Source organism: Mesoplodon densirostris, chromosome 13 (genome assembly GCF_025265405.1).
Source record: "Mesoplodon densirostris isolate mMesDen1 chromosome 13, mMesDen1 primary haplotype, whole genome shotgun sequence".
NCBI lineage: Eukaryota > Metazoa > Chordata > Mammalia > Artiodactyla > Ziphiidae > Mesoplodon > Mesoplodon densirostris.
Genome location: NC_082673.1, coordinates 77,474,990 through 77,495,312, shown reverse-complemented (window position 1 = coordinate 77,495,312; position 20,323 = coordinate 77,474,990). Strand labels below are relative to the sequence as shown.

Genomic DNA, 20,323 nt, shown 5'->3' with positions numbered 1-20,323 from the left:
GTGGCAGGCACTCTTCTAAGTCCTCTAATGTATTCATTAACTCATCTAGTGACTAATTGGAAGTAGGAGTCATCATAATAGCTAATATTTACTGGCCACTGTGCTCAGTACTTCCAGGCATCGTCTCATGAGAAAAATCCCACTGAGTGGTTAAGAACAACCTGGCCGGGCCCTCCCCACCAGTAAGCTGTGGGTTGACCCCAGGCCTGTCTGCAGAGGCTGTACTTTTACCCATGACACTCTACTACCTCATGCCCTCCTTCCCCACCCTCCTTGGCTCTGAGCTGCGATATTTTGAGAGCAGTGCTGGAAGGAAAGATTGAGAGAGAGAGAGAAGGAACTTAATTACTTCAGTCTGGACTGTATTTTAAAACTTACTTTTTAACAGTTTGGACCAAAGAGAAGTATGTTATTACGTGAAAATGTTAAGGTGACATTTACAGTAATTGCTTTCTATTTGCCAAAGTTCTATCAGTATTTTCCCAGCAGATAATCTTGTTTTCCTTCAAAAATTTCCTATCTAATTCTATGGAGCCAATTTTTATTGGCAAAAATAATTTATACAATAAAGAATGAAGGGGGAAAAAAACTAAGAGAACTGGCTTGTAGGGGAAAAAAATCAAAGAGAATCATAGTGTCCTGTGAGCAAGGCAGAAGAGAGTTTGGAAGCATGGGGGGTGGGCAGGATGAATATAAAAAGATTTTCAGCAAAACACTTGATGGGGGAGCAAGAGTAACTTCTTTTTCTTTTATATGTTTATATTCAAATAGAAGAAGGCATGCAAGCAGTTAATCATTTATCAGGAGTAAGGACTCAGCATGGGGTCTGGGCAAGGATTTTGGAAAAGTTCAGGTTTGAAAACTTGAGAGTGAATTCTGCCAAGTGGACTTTAATAGGAGTTCATGTAATAATTGGCCTGGGAGTTTTAACCAAAAAAGTAGATGCTTTGAAGTGCTGGAAACAAAAAGAAAATCTCATGGCAGTTTTATTGGCTCGTACGATCAAGAGCAGATGATAAATGACAAATAGGTCTAGGACCTTCTGCAGTCCGGCAAAGTCCTGAATTTTGCAAACAATTGAAAGTTCAGCCCAGCAGCCTGAACAATATAAATTGTCAAGTCACAGACACTTCTCACGAATTAGGAGGCTGAAGCTACTCCAAGTCTGAGATTGTTGGAGCTGGAAGGGATCTTCAGAGACTTCTACTAAGCCAATTCATTTTGGACACAGGGAAACTGAGACCCAGATTTCCCAAGGGCACTTGGGATCCGGATCTGCTGCTTGTCCATCCCGTGTCCCTCCCATGCCATCTCCCACTCTTCTCCATCGTCCAACTTCCCAGGCCGCCCTGCGGAGATGAGGGAGGGAATTGCTGAGACTGTGTGTCCCCCTGGAATCCTGTGTGTTCCAGCCTTGATGTGCCCCCTACAGACTTTAGTTCCCTAAAATTTCAAGGAGGGAACTCAGTACTCATTCCCAGGATATTTTCCCCTCAGCTAAGGAAGGGTTTCTTCATCCTGTTTTATTTTTTTTGTTGTTGTTTTTTTGTGTGACCTCCAGAGGTGATAGAACACTGAGCTAAAAATGTCAGTAGTTCAAATTCAAGAGCTCACCCAGGACTAGCATGGGAAGGACACAGAACCATGGTCTCGAGCGATTTGAGCTGACTTCTTATCCAGATGGCAGCAGCCAGTTGCTGTTCAAGAAATAGCAACAAATACTACTGAGGACCTTCTGTACAGATTGTTCCCATAGCACTTGGCGCTTACATCCTTGATGGCATTTAACCTTTGTTCTCTAATGACTTGCTTATATTTCTGGGTCTCTTGCCCACTGCAGCAGCTCCAGTGCCAGGCATAATAGGTACTCAGGAGAGGGGTTTTGTGCTGCGCTAGTCTGCAAGGGATACAAGCTTAGACCTTGCCTTCGAGGATCTGGGTCTGGGTGGAATAACAGGAGCTCATCAGAATTTAAACATTAAAGGGCTTAAATATAAATTCAAGGATATATAGAAGCAACTTCTGCAGAAGCTCATGATTAACTGCCAGTGTGTTCTCCACAGACCAATAGTTATCAAAATGTTCCGTGCAGCCCTAGGTTTGAATAGAGATGCCTCAATGGATGATGGATCTTAGGCTGAAAGGTTCTTGACCAGCCATTCCCAAAGCGTGCATACACGTGTGTACACACACACACACACACACACCCCAGTATAGAGTCTTTCTGTTGTTGCTGTTTGTACCTATTGAATTATTTGACTTTCATCATTCCACAAATATTTATTGAGTGCCTACTATATGCTAGCACACTTCTAGACTCTTCTAGACATAGCAATGAAAAAACACAAAAATTTCTGCCTCCGTGGAGCTTAGATCCTAGCAGGAGTGTTCCATTCAAACTTCCTTCTGCAGATGGGTTACGTGACATGACAATAAGGAAGTTGTTGCAAAAGGCACCTGAAAGAGATCCTAGGAATCCTAGGAAGATGCAGTGGCTAAGGCCTGAGGGAGTCACCAAAGCAGAAAAGGCCTTTCAGAGGAAGTGCGTTTGAACTGGATGTGAAGAAGAGTCACATGTGGACAAGCAGAGGCTCAGGCAGAGTGAGGGCCCTGTGGGCAGCATGTTTGGGGCCTGGAGAGAAGACCTCCTTGGGGAGATCAGTGGTCCCAAGGAGGCGGGCAGTGAGACCCGAGGCTGCAGGTGTTCTGTCCAGGGTAGTGAGTCCTTTGGGAAGGTAGCGAATATTGTAATTGAGTGAAGCACAGGAATCCAATGTGGGCTATTAGGGGAATCTTTCGGAGCAAAAGTGTAAATAGATGAAGGGGATTCAGAGGTACAGACCTCCAGGTGTAAAATAAATGAGCCATTGGGGCTGTAATATACAATATAAAGAATATGGTCAATAAAACTGTAATCACTTTATATGGGGACACACGGTTACTAGACTTATCGCAGTGATCATTTCATAATGCACGCAGAAAAAAGCCTTGTGCAACTTAGGAAAATCCCTCTGGCACCATCTGCTGGAGCCGCTCCAGGCTGTTCTTTGCGGGTCTCGGTCATGAGTCCTGTGTCTGTACTTAAGAGTAGAGAGAACTGCTGCTTTGATCTCTGATCAATAAACCACCTTGAGGCAGGAGGATGAGGGGACAGCTGCATCCTTGGTGTCCCCTGGTGCATAGCTACTCTCTGCCCTGCAACTTAACATAACCCTTCTCCCCACAGCCTGCCTTCAAAGGCCTCACCTTCACTGACCTGCCTTTGTGCTTACAACTGAACATCATGCAAAGGCTGAGCGACGGGCGAGACCTGGTCAGCCTGGGCCAGGCAGCCCCTGAGCTGCACGTGCTCAGCGAGGACCGGCTCTTATGGAAGAAGCTCTGCCAGTACCACTTCTCCGAGCGGCAGGTCGGTGCAGCCCCGTGGCCGTTCTTCCTTCTCTTCCGCTCTGCCCGCCACCCTCAAGCTGCCTTGGCATCCTTCTCAGACCCACTCTCCAGGGCTCCCTGGTTTGACTAGAAAACAGTTCAAGGAGTTTCTAAATAATATCTGTGAGATTTTGTTTATGTGTTTCAATAGGAAAAAAGAAACCCACCTTATGTTCTTAACCTAGTCCCATGTTACAACTTGCTCCAAAAAAAATTCATAAATTGGCACCAGTCCTTCTTTTCTAACAAAATAACTTACATTTTTATGAGATTTTACAGCTAAAGGACTTTTCCTGATGTTATTTCATTTTGTGTTAATGACCCAGGGAAGGGTAGATATCATTATGCCCACTTCAAACGGATGGAGGGACTAAGGCCACAAGTGGCTAAGTGACATATCCAAATTAGTGGAGCGCTCTCTAGGTGGGGAAACTGGCCTTGGACTTGAATTTGGGCCTTCTGACACCAGCTCTAGGCCTCTTTCCCCTCTGCACACTGCCTCAGATTTTTTTCCAACTTCTTTACATAGAAGTGTGAGCTCAACTAGTTCTGTTCACGAAACCACTAATATTTTGATATAAAATAGAGCCATTGTGCCAAGCAGTCACTGCATCTCCCTGGAAATAATCACTCAAGTCTACAGCAAAGAAAAGATTGAAGTGGTTTATTGAGATCACCTAAACTTTCAAGACCATCCAAATGCAATTTAGTACAGGTCACCAGTCAGGCGTCATCAGCCACCTGTTTCTTTTAAAGACTGGTTAAAAGCTATTGTTTCTTTCACTAGGTAGAGCTCAGAAGCTACTTCTTTATATCTTTGCTACTTTTTCCCTAGCTGTTGCCAGGGTATAGGTGAAAAAGGTGGAAAGGAGGCAGGAGCAGAACTTTTCAGAACTACTTTTATTTGTTTGATATTTAGATCCGCAAGCGATTAATTTTGTCAGATAAAGGACAGCTGGATTGGAAGAAGATGTATTTTAAACTTGTGCGCTGTTACCCACGGAAAGAGCAGTATGGAGACACCCTTCAGCTTTGCAGACACTGCCATATTCTTTCCTGGAAGGTATATGTCTTGGAGGTCGTTGCCACACATCCCCAGCCCAGCCCCTAAGAGCAAATGGCACTAGCACTGTGTCGCCAAATGCTTTCCTGCTCTTCACTGTTGTAGCCCCCAGTTGAAGGTGAAGGTAAAACTGATGCAGCCCCTGGGGAGAGAAACTTTCAAAGACCTTCGTTTCCTTCACCCCCCCACCGTGTTTATTACTTTCTGCAAGCCCCCCCCAAACTCCCCCATCGCTCTGTGCACAGGTGTGCACACACACACACACACACACACACGCAGCTCTTTAGTTTTTCCATAACACAGGGCATTCCTGACAGAGGAATGTTGTTTTGAGGTCGGGCAATGGCTTACTTAGGGTGCTACAAGCCAATGAGATGCTGCCAAGAATGCCCACCTAACCATGATGTTCCTTTCTAGGGCACCGATCACCCGTGCACAGCCAATAACCCAGAGAGCTGCTCCGTTTCACTTTCACCCCAGGACTTTATCAACTTGTTCAAGTTCTGAATCCCAGCACATGACAACACTTCAGAAGGGTTCCCCTGCTGATTGGATGGTTGGAAATACAGAGTTTGGACGCTTCATTTGTAAATAGTGTACATTTTAGACATTGGCTCAAAACTTCTGAGATAAGCCATTGAGAGGACGTTGGAGGGGAGAGATGCAGTTGCTGGCTGGGAGTTTAAGCATATGGACTTCTCATTAGAATTGGTATGGAAAAGCAGAAATACTGTAAATAAACTATTTTTCCTAATGATTTGCCAGCAAGACTATAAGGCAGGAATTCTATTTCATCGGTGAAAATGGATTTCTCTTGGCGTTCACTGAGACTCCTTTATAGTTCCCTAGAGATGTGGGAGAAAGGGGCAAAACTCAAATACAAGATAGAATGCTCTTTGTTTACAATGTGAAAATGTGTTGGAAAAAAAAAAGAAGAAAAACTACATATGAGAAATCCCTGGGCTGTGGGTTTTGATCTGGAGTTTGTTTTGAAAAGGCAAAGGAAGCACCACTCATCTTAAACCCGCGTGGGTATAGGGCCTTATCTTCTGAAGATACCACACAATAGTCTACCTCGGAAAGCTACAATACTCGCTCTGACAAAGCGCGTGGTCCAGTAGGCAGTCTCTGTTTTTCTTGTTTCTTCATCATCTACAAAGTGATTTAAAACAGGAAGAGATGTTGGAGGCAATCCTCATCATGCTTCAGGCTTCCTTTTTAGACGAATGGGACACTCTTTGGGGTTGCCTCTTTTCTAGAACAACCCCAAAGCATCTATGCCTTTCTTCCTTCCATGTTGTAGCTCATTCGGGACAACATCATAAGGCCAATTAAAAACAGTTCAAGAGGAAATCCTGCCACAGAAAAGATGGAATTAGTCACCCAATAGCTGTGAAGACTTTCTTATTCCTGTTTAACTTCTTGGCTTGTCTGGGCTTCCTGGGGTATCTTCACGGATAAGCCTATCCCTGGGGACTGTTTGGAGCCAGAGTACTGATAAAGGCTTGTAAAACAGGTTTTACCTATCAGCTGCTGTTCCTCTTGGTGGGTGATAGTTGAGGAGTGTTCTTTACATGCAACACCAAAATTTAGTCAACCTGAGGAAGGGCTCCTTGTAAGGATGATAAAGTAAAGCCTGGCGTTCCAGCCAGATAGGAAGCAGAGGTACTATGAGTTCATCCTTAACTTGCTCCCAACCCCAGGGGAACTTGCTAGGCCAATACCAGCAGGTAACTATGTGGAAGAAGGAAATCTCAGGACTTAAGGAGTCAATATTCCTGGGAGGGAATGGGGGATGTTTTTGTTTTTTACTTTTTATAGAACTTTGCTTTTCTACAACAATGTACATATTTTTGCAATTGTATTTGCTTTCCTTTTTTTTTTTTTTTTCGGTAAATAAAGTGGCCACCCAGCATGACCTTGGCACATAAGTGAAGCAGAAATAGGAACTCGGTTCACAGTTACGTTGAGGAGCAGTGTATTGTTAGGGGTTGAATTTGGGGTGACCTGAAATGGGGAGAGATGGTTAAGAATGTACAGAGACAAGCCAAGGGACCAACTAGTGATGCAGGACCCCTTCACGCCCTTCCCTCAAAGCACAACCCAAGTACCAGCATCCGGAAGGGAACTCGACCACTAGTTGATGTCCCTCACTTTGCAAGGTGTGTGCCTACACCAGGATTTCTTAATATCTTTTTTCATCACCACCCCCCTGAAGAAGAAAAAAGTAAATTGTTTGTTTCAATTCTGAGCAAAAGTAAATACTGAAGAATAAGGTCTTGTTGGGTAAGGTTGAGCTTTGGAGGGCCACAAACTACTGTAATATCTCTTCTCCCCCGGAGTCAAGGCCGCACTGAGAATGCGGGGTCCAGACCATGGAATAAAAAGCTCTGTCTTCCATAATTCAGGCAGGTTCTCACAAAGGTCTCAGCTTCCTTAAAGATGTGGGTGGAGCTGGGACTGTCGTTGCTGTGAGGGCCCTGGAAACTTTGCCTCTGGCACTTTTTGGCGTTCATGGCGTTCCACATCTTCCCCCCAACTCATGGCCTCCACCTCTCCATGCTGAGGGAGCGGATGAGGCTCCTCGGCACCTTCAGGTTTGCAGGCCCAGAAATGTCGCCTGCTTTGACTGTCAGCACAAAACTGGCGAACCAGTGTCACTTGGACTGTCCGTGGTGCTCATGGCCGCATAGCGTGCCCCAGGCAGCAGGAGCATCTGTGCAAAACGACCCTACCACAAGGGACAGGCTTAACGGTTTTCTGAAATGTCTACCCAGATGGTGACTCGGGGCTCTCCCCATCTCCTTTGGCATAATTGCAGGTGGTGTGTGACAGAGTCAAGGAAAATTTTTAAGGAAAAGAAAAGAAGAAACCAACATTTGTGGTTCCCTTTCATTGGAAGAGGAGAATAAGGAAGGAAATGGCAGGTGGAGAGGGAAAGGGGAAGGAATAGAAGTGGCATGTCTTTGATGCTGTGGTTTGTGGGAGGGCAGTGGGGAAAAAGAGCACAGCAGCTGTGAGCATCTGTGTTGGTGCCACGGGGTGGCTGTGAAGCATGGCCAGAGCCACACGTATAAGTAAAGCGAGTTAAAAAGAAAATGCTTGGGCCTCCCTGGTGGCGCAGTGGTTGAGAGTCCGCCTGCCGATGCAGGGGATACGGGTTCATGCCCCGATCTGGGAGGATCCCATATGCCGCGGAGCGGCTGGGCCCGTGAGCCATGGCCGCTGGGCCTGCGCATCCGGAGCCTGTGCTCCGCAACGGGAGAGGCCACAACAGTGAGAGGCCTGCGTACCGCAAAAAGAAAATGCTTGTTCCCTGGGCACTAACCGTCTATAGAATTTCTATTGGCAAACCCTCCCAGGACAAAGTGACCTAAAAAACAAAAACAAAGAATCTCTGTCTCAGAACTGCTGTTCTAAAAGCCAGAAGGGACATGACGATGGAAAGTGCTGGAAGAGACAGAATGCTCTACTGTCTTTGCTGTACCTACCTACCCCCACCCCAACTCTGTAAAGGAGAATTTAAAATTGATGTCAAGTATGAAAGTAATCTGGACTTCCAGAGAAGGGAAGAGTTTTGTCCGGGACAGTGGAAGCCGAGCCACAGGGATGTTATGCTTTGGTTCGACACACAGGTTTCCGAGCAACGATCCTAGAGTTTCTTGAGAAGAAGGCACAGCATTTGAGGAAAGGAGAAGATGCGAAGCTTAGGAGGGCTCAACGCATAACAAGATCCAGACATTTTAAACTAGATGGTGTTATTACTCAATGCTGTTACTTTTAGTGGATGGACCAGTCACGTGGGAGGATTGTGGCAGCAACTATAATGTGAAAGCATCCCCAGTTTTGAGATCAAAAGGGTCAGCTGTAAGATGACCTGTGTTTAGTGATGATCCATTTTATATTGAAGTGGCTCAGAGGAGATATTGATATTTTAGGTGGGCTGCAAAGCTGTCAAGGCGAGAACGGGCTTTACTTGGCAACGGTGAAGGAAGGTAATGAGTGTGTACATTGCCTTATTGCCACAGTTCTCTCTTCAAAAACTGTTTGGGAGCTTGCAGTTAACACAGGCTCCTTGTTTCCGTTGTTTTTATGTGGGAGAAGAGAAAGAGCTTGTAATTTCATTTGTCTAAGCAAGTGGTGTGATTTACAAGAAGTTCAGTCATTTCAAAAGCATATCATTCTTAGTGTTCAATACAATGTTTATCATAAAATAGGCACCTGAGTTTATATATTCCTGCCAGGCTGAAGGGCAATTATGTCTTGCTATGCAAACACGCTATTTTACGTGTGAATTTTTTTAACTGTAATAATTTTATGTGTGAATTTTTTTTAAACTAAACTCTATCATCATCTTCTATGTTGACATCTGTTGTTTTTCGTGTTTTCTTGTTTTAATCTGTTTCCAACTCTCCGAGTCTGTGAACCATCCTCTGACTGGATGCTGGCCTAAAATCCTATTAGTGTTTAAACAGACCTCAGAAACACCCTCAACCTGTAGGCAAACGCAGAGATGGGGCTCTTTGATATATCTCGGGCCCCTGATGTCTTCAACAAACAAGATCGTAATTCCTTTAAACTCAGTGTTTTCTGTAGATGCTTTCTTCTCCGTTTTGTTAAGGAGAGTCAACCCTCGTGGTTTTTCCAAAGGAAGGAAACTCCTCCCCCAGACTTGAGCGCTGGGAGGGAGGCTAGAAACGCTGGAGTCTGGCATTCCTTCTGCCTTTCAAAATGAGGTAGTGGGTGCAGAATATTCAGGTGACATGCCTCAACCCACCGGGCGCTCAGCAGTGGACCTGAGCGTAAACTTGGGACTTTCTGAGGCCTTGACTTTGTACCCCCTGCCCCAGCACCTTTTGTTGTGGCTGGACACACGTGACACCTGAGCTGATTCTTCTCAAGAAGTTCGCTGTGGAAGGCACGTTCGTGTCCAGTGTTCGGTGTCTGGCCGTTAACTTTTAAAGACATTTTAAGTCCCTGATTCTTCCTGGAGAAGTTAAGGAGTTGCTTAACATTGTTACAGACTTCTGACTCTGCTGTGAGTACGGCATACTAGTGAGTACAACCTGCTTGCCACAAGGTAAGCAGCATATTTTGACAAGTTTATTTTTCCCTGGATAATTAGATTTTAAGTATAAAGGTGGCCCCTGAGACACATAATGGCTGAGCAGCTGGCTTGCTTTCTAGAAACTGAGGTTCTGATGGTAACCAAGCAGGTATTTCCTCTCCCCTTAGACTAAAAGGTACATTTAATCCATCCCTTCCATCTCCCTGGTACCTGCTGTGAGATCCAATAAGCTTCTACCCAGTGGAAGATCACTCTCTGCTAAACCTCACAAGCAAAGGGGGATTGTTCCATGAGGCAGCGAGGAGCAAGGGACCACGATGTTCATGACTTTGTCTGCTAGACATTTTTCAAAGTGTCCTTGAACTCAGCAAACAAAGCTTTCTGAGAGATCTCTCAAAACTCAGGCCCTGCTCCGTCTGGCCAAAAATGGATGGCTGCTTCAAAACTCTGAACTTCTTGAAACTCCATCTGCTACAACATTACTTCTGGAGTTTGAACATGACTTCTTCTGTCTTTGAGTATAGAAATGTTTGTTTAATTAATGATACACAAGTCTGTTAAACAGAAGGCTCCAAGCAGTGCTCTATGCTTGAGAACACTTGGCGCCATCTTTATTCTACCAAGTGCCAATCACCCTAGCCAGAGGGGGTGTATATTAAAGTCCATGTCCTAAGCTTTAGAAGCTTTAAAGTACTTTTTTAATTAAAAATACAATAGGGGATTGAACATTTTAACTAAAAGTTTAAGGTTAGACCAATTACATGCAAAGATGTTTATTTAATATTGTGTGAGCTGAGTCTTTCTGTATAAATTATTTGCACTCTTTTCTTGCATGATGAACTGATTTCTTTTTTTATAGTTGTTTGTACCAGACGGTGGCGTATTTTTGTAAAAATTTTTTTTGACACTGAATTGCAATAAATGTTTTTCCAACAACACACACTGGTGCATTTTTGGTGCATGTCAATTCAAGTTGTTTTTTCATCGAACTGAGTATGTTTATCTTTTGCTGAATGAAAGTTATATTCCTTCTCCCAGAAACTTATCATCGTTGTAAAATTTTCTAGGAATACATAGAAAACTAAGCTTGCTGCTGAGTACCAACCTGAATCAGAAATACAGTATTATGCTCAAATCGGGTATTTCCACTTACTATTCATATAATAGAATGCTTTGGGAATAATGAACTTTAAAGTCAGTATTAATTTACTCATCAACAGACATTTATTGAACAGGTACTATATGCTACACTGTGCAAGGCACTGGGTATAGGGTGGTGAACAAAACAGATGGGGTCTCTATCCTAATGGAATTTAGATTCTAGTGGGAAAGAAAAAAACAAGTAGGGGATGAATTTAATTTGTAATAAGTGCTATGAAGGGAATAAACAAGGGACTGAGATGCAGAATAACAAGGTGGGTTGGGGGTAGGGGGAGCTCTCTGAGGAAGTGATATTGAAAGGTGAGAAGGAGCCAGCCTCAGAAGATGAGGGCACGAGCATTCCAGAAAGAGGAAACGGCTTGTGCAAGGTTCAGATCGTGGTCCTGTCACTTACCTGCAGTGTGACTTTTGTCACCTTACTTAACACCCTTCTCTGTGTCCGTTTCCTCGACTCTGTTGATAATCAATCTATTGCTATGGCTGTGAGGGTCAAGTGAGCTAATACGTGTAAAGTGCTAGGAGCCGGGCACATAAAATATGAGCTCAGTAAATGTTAATAATTATGATTTCCTGAGCAACAAGAGAATCGGGTTAGGAATTGCACTGCATTCCTAGTTGGGTATAATATGCTCAAGTGACTAACCCATGGATGACAGACAGACTTCCTCGACACATTTACTCTGGAACCTGCCCTGATCCTGCCACTAACTCTCCATCAGAAAATGACATAAAAGGCACCTGAGGATAATTAGAGATTTTTTTTTAACTCCCAACAGGATCACAAAATCTCACCATTCCCTACATATCCCATGCATTCTTTGCGCAGGCCGTTCCACCTGCCTAGAATGCTTTTGCCAGCCCCTCTGACTGATAAGCATGTATTGCTCCTCAGGACCACCTCCTGGCTGAAGCTCCCTCCAACTGAGAAAATCTCATCTTCTGTATCACTTTTTTGCATATGGACTTTGTTACACTGTAATCTTATTTGTACCTAGCACAATGCCTGGGCTGAATCAATGAATAAACCCACACACAGATTCAGAAAATGCTTTTGAAAGTCTCAGGACCACAAACTTACCCTGGACTAGAATAAGAATCAGCCTGAGCTTACATGTATACAACTATTTATAGTGTCTTGGTTAAAAATTAATGGTAGTTGAAAAAGTAACAAATGTGGAAACCTCGTGTTCATTAAAGTTTCTTTTAAGTTCAACTAAACCTTTACAAGTCTAGTAAATTTTCATACGAAATAAGAGGGCCTTTTATTACTGTTTGATAAACTCACATTGGACAGACTAAACAAGTCCCTTTTAGAAACAATAAAAATTCCTTTAAACATTTAAAGCTGCAATTATAACTCTATGCATTTGGTTTTTTTTAAATAAGCACTTCAAATACCTGCTCAAAGAAGCTTCAACCCTAATAAGCAAAACATTCCCAAGTAAATTAATAACTTATAAATTTAGTAAACATAAATATATCTCAAATTCTCTAAAAAAAATCTAACATTGTTAAAGTTAGTGAAATGTTCATACCTTTCCATTAAAAATCATATCTTACACTAATAGCTTATTTTAAAATGGAAATCATAAGGCTGCTATGGCGGGCAGAATAATGGTTCCCCAAAGAGACAAGGAAATATATCGAAGTCTATAATCCGGAAAAGGCAAGGAAACCATCAACCCCTAGAGCCTACAGAAGGGAACCCTGCCCTGCTGACACCTTGACCTTGGCCCAGTGAGACCTGTGCCAGACTTCCGATCTTCTAATGAATTTGTATTAAGCCACTAAATTTGTGGTAGCTTGTTACAGCCATACAGGAAGCCAGGACAGTGCATCAGACAGACACTCTAGCTCGGCCCCTTCAGACAAATGCCCTCTGATCCTTCTGCTGCATGTCCCCCATTCCACGCTGAATGAGGATCTGTCTGCAAATAAAAGGCACAGCCTAAATCAGCAGCAAGTTATCTTGGCCGCCCTGATACGCGGACCTGCAAAAACTGGACGGGAGGGCTCTGCCTGTCGGGGACAGATGTAAAGTTGCCTCTCTCCCGTTCTACACGGGCTTCATCGAGGCTGACGTCAATCATGTTTGTACCCAAGAAGCATCAGAGAGAAGCAGCATTTCAAATTCTCGCCAATGTTTAAGCCATGTTTATGAAGCAGCAATGTCCTGGGCACCAGAACAGCCATTCAGAAGCCATTCAGCACTTGCTCTCAAAGAACTTTATCGACCTGGTCCCCAGGCGGGCAAGAGAGTGGACGTCAACCACAACATACGATCCAAAGTTCCGAGTGCCCTAGTGAGGGACAAAGTACCAGAGGAATTCAGAGAGGAAGAACTGAGTTCGTGCTTCTGAGAAAGAGACCAGTGCAGCATCAGACACAAGCCTACTATATGCTCTTCCTGAATCAGTATCAACAGGGGCTCCTCCTTTGAAATCTGGGAGCCAGGGACTGTGGCTTCAGAACCAGAGACCAAGACCTACCACCCAAGCCCATTTGGTGGCTTCAAATGGTTTCTTGAAAACAAAAAACAGAACACTGAAGTCTGGGCAGATGTCCCTTGTGGAGAGAACTAAAGTTCTCTGTATTCCCTACGGTCCCAGTGCCTGAGCCTCACCAGTGTTCTAGAAAAGTAACAGAAGCCCAAATGAACCCCAGATCTCTTCAAGGAGCCCTGCAGTGGGAATTTTATGTGTCAACCTGGCAAGGCCATGGTGCTCATTTGTTTGGTCAAACACCAATCTAGATATTGCTGTGAAGGTAATTTTTAGACGTGATTAACATTTATTTATTTATTTATTTATTTTTGCGGTACGCGGGCCTCTCCCTGTTGTGGCCTCTTCCGTTGCGCAGCACAGGCTCCGGACACACAGGCTCAGCGGCCATGGCTCACGGGCCCAGCTGCTCCGCGGCACGTGGGATCTTCCCGGACCGGGGCACGAACCCGCATGCCTTGCATCGGCAGGCGGACTCTCAACCACTGCGCCACCAGGGAAGCCCGTGATTAACATTTAAATCAGTAGACCCTGAATAAAGAAAATGACCCTCCACCATGTGGATGGGCCTCATCCAATCAGTTGAAGGCCTCAAGAGGAAAAGCCTGCGCCCGCCGCCCCCCCCCCCCCGCTGCCCCCAAGGAAGGAATCCTGCCTCCAGACTCGAAACTGCAGCATCAGCTCTTCTCTCGGTCTCCAGCCTGCCGGCCTGCCCTGCATATTGTGGACTTGCCAACGCCACCACGACTGCATGAGCCAATTCCTTAAAATAACTAAATTCTATAGATAGACAGATTTTAAAGAACAAAATATTTTATTTTAAAGAATAAAATCTATCTCTATGTTAGGGGAAACACGGACCGAAGCTGCCCGCCCTGGCCAGGCAAGATAGTAGCCACTTGCATGAGTCATCTTACAACAGGAGGTCCAGGTAAGGAATGCAGAACTAACAAGCTACCATCAACCGGAAGAATTCAGGAAAGGTCTCAAGGAGAGAGGAGACGCCAGTCCACATGTCCTACCAACCTCCCAGAATCGTCCTTGCTGGAATCCATCTTGGCTGAGTGATGCAAGCACCACCAGGAAGGACCCTGAGTCAAAATGACTGGCCAGAGACAACCTGGAAACTAACCCCATTCCCATAAAACCCGAGACTGGGAGCCACATGGCAGAGCAGATCTCCTGGGTTCCCTGACCCTCCTGCTCTCCCCCCGGGCGCCCCTTCCCAATACAGTCTCTTGCTTTGTCAGCACATGTGTCTCCTCGGACAATTCATTTCCGAGTGTTAGACAAGAGCCCGCTCTCGGGCCCTGGAAGGGGTCCCTTCCTGCAACATCTATATATCTATATCTGGGGAAGGGGGTACTATATGTATCTCTACAGAGATGGAGAGAGAGAGAGAGAGAGAGAGACATCCTATTGGTTCTATGCCTCTGGAGAACCCTGACTAATAAATACAAGCTCCTAGAAAGAGAACAAAGGCAAGGAAAGTCTAGAGGAAGGCTTCAGAGGGCAAGGGAGAAAAACCAGAGGGAGAGCGGAATCTAGTGGCTACAAGAGGCAGTTAGCCAGCTACCACATCCTGAGAAATAACATTTGGCAGATGCCAAAGAGTGCAAGGAAACAGTCACTCTTAACCCACATAAGAGTACTTGAGTGACTCCCCTTTCTTAGTACTTTTTAAACTTGTATTCAATTGTTTTAATTTTACTTTGCAATTTCATTTTTTCTTAATTTCAAAATTACTCCAAGGAGCCCCTACTACCTTCAGAGAGGCAGCAAGGCATAGTGAGCAAAGAATCTGAAGCCAACCTGTCTGAGTTTGAACCCTGCCCTGCCTCTTCCTGGCTGTACCAGGCACTGTACTAAACCTTGACCTGCCTCAGTCCCCTTATCTGTAAAATGGGGATAATGACAGTACCTACATCATGGAATTGTTGTGAGGAGTAATTGAGTTGCTGCATTTTACATGATTAATACCTTTTGTGTGGTTAGAGCAGTGCTTAACACATAATAAGCTTTACATAAACATTTGTTATTATTCACAAGCCCACTTTTTTTTTTTTGCATTATGTGCTCTAGGCAGAAAAACCATGTAGCCTTCACTGTCTCTAAAGAGAAACATAATAACTAAATCAAGGACCCCCCACAATTCTAGCCTTTGCTTATTGTTTAAAACCAGTGGTCTCCAACCATCCCATCAATAAACATTTTTTAAGCATAAACCCAATATACGTGTATTTATTTATCTATCTATGAAGTATTGGCAGGCATTACTATCATTAACTAATATTTCAAAGCATAATGCACACATAGGAGGACAGTCATCATTAGTAATAATGGACGTAAACCGATATTTCAAATAGTTGTGATCATTATGAACTTTTTGGCCAATTTTTAGTCAGATCTCATTAGCTTATCATTAAGCTAATGGAGCCAGTGAAGAGCCATATTAGTGCTCACAATTTTTCTGTTCCTTTGCATCTGCAATAGTAGTATCGTCATTCTGCTGTTTCTTTGCGAGAAACTAGGAAACTTCTTAAAGCATTTGTCCACTTTGTGAGATTTTGTTTATTTAAAACTAGATACTGTAATCCATAAATCCATTTAGTCAGGCATACAGAAGTTACAATATGTCACAGTACACTGAAAACAAACGATCAACTTTGGGTACCACTGGCCTCCGCTCGCCACTGAGGCCAAGGTGCCTTGGGTACTGACTGACATCTGATAGATGGACAGAAAGGGCCACTGTCAATCCAGACATTAAACATTTGTAAAGCTTTTGCGCTGGTTGTTCTCTGCTTGTCCCCGAAGATCCATTCTCCGCTCCTCTGCCTAGCTCAATGCCCTAGAAGGCTGACCACAAAGGGCTGCGTCGCCCAGACTCTCTTGCCAGTTGGCATCTGGTTGGGTTTGTCCAATGGGAGGTGCTGGCAGAGACCAGAGCAGAAAGAGAAAGAGTTCAGGGTTCTTCTTGCCTGCTCCCTCCCGACTGGCCCCCCTGGTCTCTGGCAGAAGCTGCAGCCCTCCTCCACATAAACCCTCCTTACGGCTCCAGCCATCATGAGGCTCCTCCCCAAACCTGGGAGAAGTAATTTTCCTTGTTGCTCATCTCTGGGGGCCTCAGCATCTTTTGTGTTCCCTTAACTCCACCCACACCTGTCTGAGTAGTCCCTTCAATGGAACTACACAAGATTATTTCCTGCCAGAAGCCTCATAGATAATTTCTTTACTTCTTACTCTTTAATAGAGAAATCAATGAAAGTTTTCTTTTTTTTTTTCCTTCCAGCACCTCACTTTGGAGACCACTGGTTTATGAGCTATTCTGATGATTAAGCCAAATCACTTTTCCTGACCAGTGTGAATGGAGGCCTTAGATTCCCATCACTGTTTGCTCAAGCCAACAAATGCAGGCTGAAAAGAGGTGGGCTCACAAGATGAGCCCCGGACAGCCGGCCAGCAGACTCAGCTTCTACTCAGGGCTGTCACAGCAGGGCTGAACCTCAGGGAAGTCACTTCTGTTCTCTGACTCAGTTTCCTCATCTTTAACAGGCAGGTGGGTTGGATTAGCTAGTCTCTAGGTCCCTTTTAGCTCATATAGGCTTTTGTGGTTTTAGGAAATCATATAATAGTTCAGAGGAAACTGTTATTTTGTCTTTTTGTTTTATTTCTTGTTTTTTTTTCTTCAACACCCTCTCCATCCCCTCCCAACTCCCACAACAGGCACATATACACTTCTCCATCAGTTAGAATTTTTCTTGGGTGAAAGTCCTTTAAATTTTATAAACTCCAAGGTAATAAGAAATAAAGGAAGCCCAGATGCAACATCAATAATGAACTGAATCCTACTCTTTCCCAAATGCTTTCAAATACATTTTTAACTGCCATAGCAACCCTGTAAGGTAGATACAAGTATTATCCTCACTTTACAAATGTGGAAACTGGGGATGCTCAGAGAAATTATATGATGTGTTCAGTATCACACAGTGCGGCAGGCTGAAGCTGGCTCATGAGAGCTGAGCTGAATGGATTCATCTTTTTCCAACCTCACATTCAGTGGCATGTTGGTAACTTAAAATCAGCCATAGTGGGGATATTTATACCTCAGAAATCAGCAAGAGCTACAAATCAGAGCTTTTTTTTTTTTCTGAGAGAGAGCTGATTTTTAAACATTTACTATCACACACTCTCGACACACAGTTACTAAACCACAGAGGTAGGTTTTAAGCTCAGATCTGATCCTAAACCTGGTGTCCTTTTATGACTCTACAGCTGTCTTTCCCACACAGCATCTAGTACGATATCTTGTGAAGAGTCTTTGTGAAATACGTATTTCCTGCACCAGGTGCCCCGGGGTCTCCAGGCTAAACCCTCATTAGCCTTGCCATCCAAATGGTCTTTCTTTTAGAGGAAGACTTGCCAGCAAATAACTGAAAGACTTCTTGGCTTGTGTTCATAGCCCTGCCCCTAGTAGACGGGAAGAGATTATATACAGAGCACAGCGCTGCATCCGTTTCCCTCCTATGTACGAACACAGCCCCCTCTTCCCCTCTCCCAGTTAGGATGCATGCGCCCCTCTTTCTAGGTCGGGCATTTCACAACTCTGAAGTGCTTCGACATGAGTGCAATTTTTTTTGAACTATAATTGCTTTACAATATTGTGTTAGTTTCAGATGTATAGCAAAGTGATTCAGTTATGCATATAAATATATATATATATATTCTTTTTCAGGTTCTTTTCTATTATAGGCTATTACAAGATATTGAATATATAGTTCCCTGTGCTGTACAGTAAATCCTTGTGGTTTATCTATTTTACGTATAGTGGTGTGCATCTGTTAATACCATACTCCTAATTTATACTTCCCCGTTGCTTCTTCTTTGGTAACCATAAACTTATTTTCTATGTCTGTGAGTCTGTTTCTGTTTTGTAAATAAGTTCAGTTGTATTATCAAAAGTGATATTATATGATATTTGTCTTTCTCTTTCTGACTTACTTCACTTAGTATGATAATCTCTAGGTTCATCCATGTTGCTGCAAATGGCAATATTTCATTATTTTTTGTGCCTAATTAATATAATTTTAACTTGAAAAAAACAGAGACGGGAGAAACCCTGAATTCAGGCAACCCTAAAAGCATGAACTTCACGGATTTAAGGACATTAAACCTAACAGAGATCTCAAGATGTGATCTGGTCCCGCTTCTACCACCTTCCTAAGGCGTATCCCCCCATTTACCGATGAGACAACTAAGGGTTAGAAATGCTAATTATCTGCTGAAAACAGGACCCTACTCTGTAATTTGCTAATTATAGTAACAGGATGTTGAGTGAGTATCTCTTGTCCCAGAACTTTGTTGTGGGTTTTTTTTTTTTCCCACTATGAGTTAATTTTAACTAGTTTAACTATCACAGGTTACCTCACTTCCTAGCTCAGGGGACAACTGTTTTTTTCAATTACTTCTCACAGGGGCCACATTCCTTAACTCAAAGAGCAGTTGCCTGGGCATATAATTGAGGAAAAAAACTCTAGTCACTCTTTAATTTCTGAACACAATTCACAGAGTCATAGGTACAGGTGTGAAGGGACATACATTAAAGAAACACATTAAACTTTGTGGTCTATTTCACAGAATCACTTATGACATAAAGTGTTGTGTCTCCTATATTACCCCTGGAAGATTTGTTTTAAGTTGGAAATGCCCCTACTTTTGTTTTGTTTTTTCCCAGCTTTTTTGAGATATAATTAACATATAACATCATGTAAGGTTAAGGTAAAACAACATGATGAATTGATACACACATATATTGCTAAATGATACCACAATTAAGTTAATCATCTCACTTAATTACCATTTTTTGGTGTCTGTGGTGAAAACATTTAAGATCTACTCTCCGAGCAACTTTCAAGTATATAATACATTGTTAACTACAGTCACCAGGCTGTACATTAGATCCCCAGAACTTATTCATCTTATAACTGAAAGTTTCTACCCTTTGACCAACAGCTCCCCATTTCCTCCACCTCCCAGCCCCTGTCTGTTTCTATGAGTTTGGCTTTTTTAGATTCCACATAAGTGAGATCATATAGCATTTGTCTTTCTCTGTCTACTTATTTTACTTAGCATAATGCCCTCAAGGTCCATCCATGTTGTCACCAATGGCAAGATTTCCTTCTTTTTTGTGGCTGAATAATATTCCATTACATATTTTAAAATATATATTAAAATGTATATTTCATATGTAATATATATATTACATATGTATATATTTATATATCACATATTCTTTATCCATTCATATGTTGATGGACACTTAGTCTGCTTCCGTGTCTTGGCTATTGTGAACAATCCTGCAATGAAGTCCCAGAACTTGGGATAAAACCCAGTGAAGAGGACAAACGGTGCCAAGTATCCTGACATTCTAAGTTCAAGAGCTGGAGCCAGCCACCAACCTGAAGGGCTTATGGAGAGGCCAAAATCAACTCGACTCCCTCCATCCTCTGAATCAGTGTAATAGAAGGAGTGAAGAGAAGGGAAGACAGTGTTCATGGAAAGAGCCTACCCCTCCCCTGCATCGCAGCAGGGACTCCAGGAGAATCATTCATAAAGCCCAGGAGTTCCAGTGATCTGCAAGACTGGCATTTCATTCCCCTACAGATGGCTGCTTGGGCAACAGGCCTGCCACTGTTAACTGGGCAGGGGAAGAGAGACTTGGAGAGGACACTGGCCTGGGAGATGAAAGGGCAAGCGAGGCACCTTGCCATGTCCCCAGCAGCATGCTAGGGTGTGCAAGTTTCCCCTGGGTGGAGTGGACACTACAAAGGTAGCTGGGCTTGAGCCATCTCCTCTGCGTCTCGTTAAGAGGGTGTCTCCCACGTCAGTGCCTGCAGCGGCCACTGAGGGGGCGGGGACTGAAGCGGGGTCAGGGCAAGAGGTTGCACAGGAGGCAGCTCTCCGCGCCGGGAAGTGTGGGGCGACAGACTCCCAAATGGAATTCCAGAGGACTGGCTCTCACACGCCACGGGAGCCCCAGCAGGACCGGCTGCAAATCAGCTGGAGATGCAGCACCCACCGGTGTAGCGAGGATGGAAATCT

The 20,323-nt window shown here is 43.8% G+C and overlaps 2 protein-coding genes across 6 annotated transcripts in view; one reads left to right on the top strand and one right to left on the bottom strand.

The window, feature by feature from the left end:
* The window catches only part of FBXO32 (F-box protein 32), a 34,550-nt gene extending 24,117 nt beyond the window's left edge, over nt 1–10,433 (top strand). For all 3 annotated transcript variants that reach the window (XM_060115645.1, XM_060115644.1, XM_060115646.1), the window contains exons 7-9: nt 3,227–3,409; nt 4,349–4,492; nt 4,910–10,433. In XM_060115645.1, coding sequence (XP_059971628.1) covers nt 3,227–3,409; nt 4,349–4,492; nt 4,910–4,999 — 417 coding nt within the window. In that variant the 3' untranslated portion in view covers nt 5,000–10,433. The remainder of the gene's footprint in view (nt 1–3,226; nt 3,410–4,348; nt 4,493–4,909) is intronic.
* The window catches only part of NTAQ1 (N-terminal glutamine amidase 1), a 171,724-nt gene that overhangs the window by 96,821 nt on the left and 54,580 nt on the right, over nt 1–20,323 (bottom strand). The window contains exon 6 of one of the 3 annotated variants that reach the window (XM_060115648.1): nt 5,693–5,847. The exons of the other annotated variants lie outside the window; for them this stretch is intronic. Coding sequence (XP_059971631.1) covers nt 5,768–5,847 — 80 coding nt within the window. The 3' untranslated portion in view covers nt 5,693–5,767. Of the gene's footprint in view, nt 1–5,692; nt 5,848–20,323 lie in introns of those variants that run through there. 3 annotated transcript variants of the gene reach the window in all.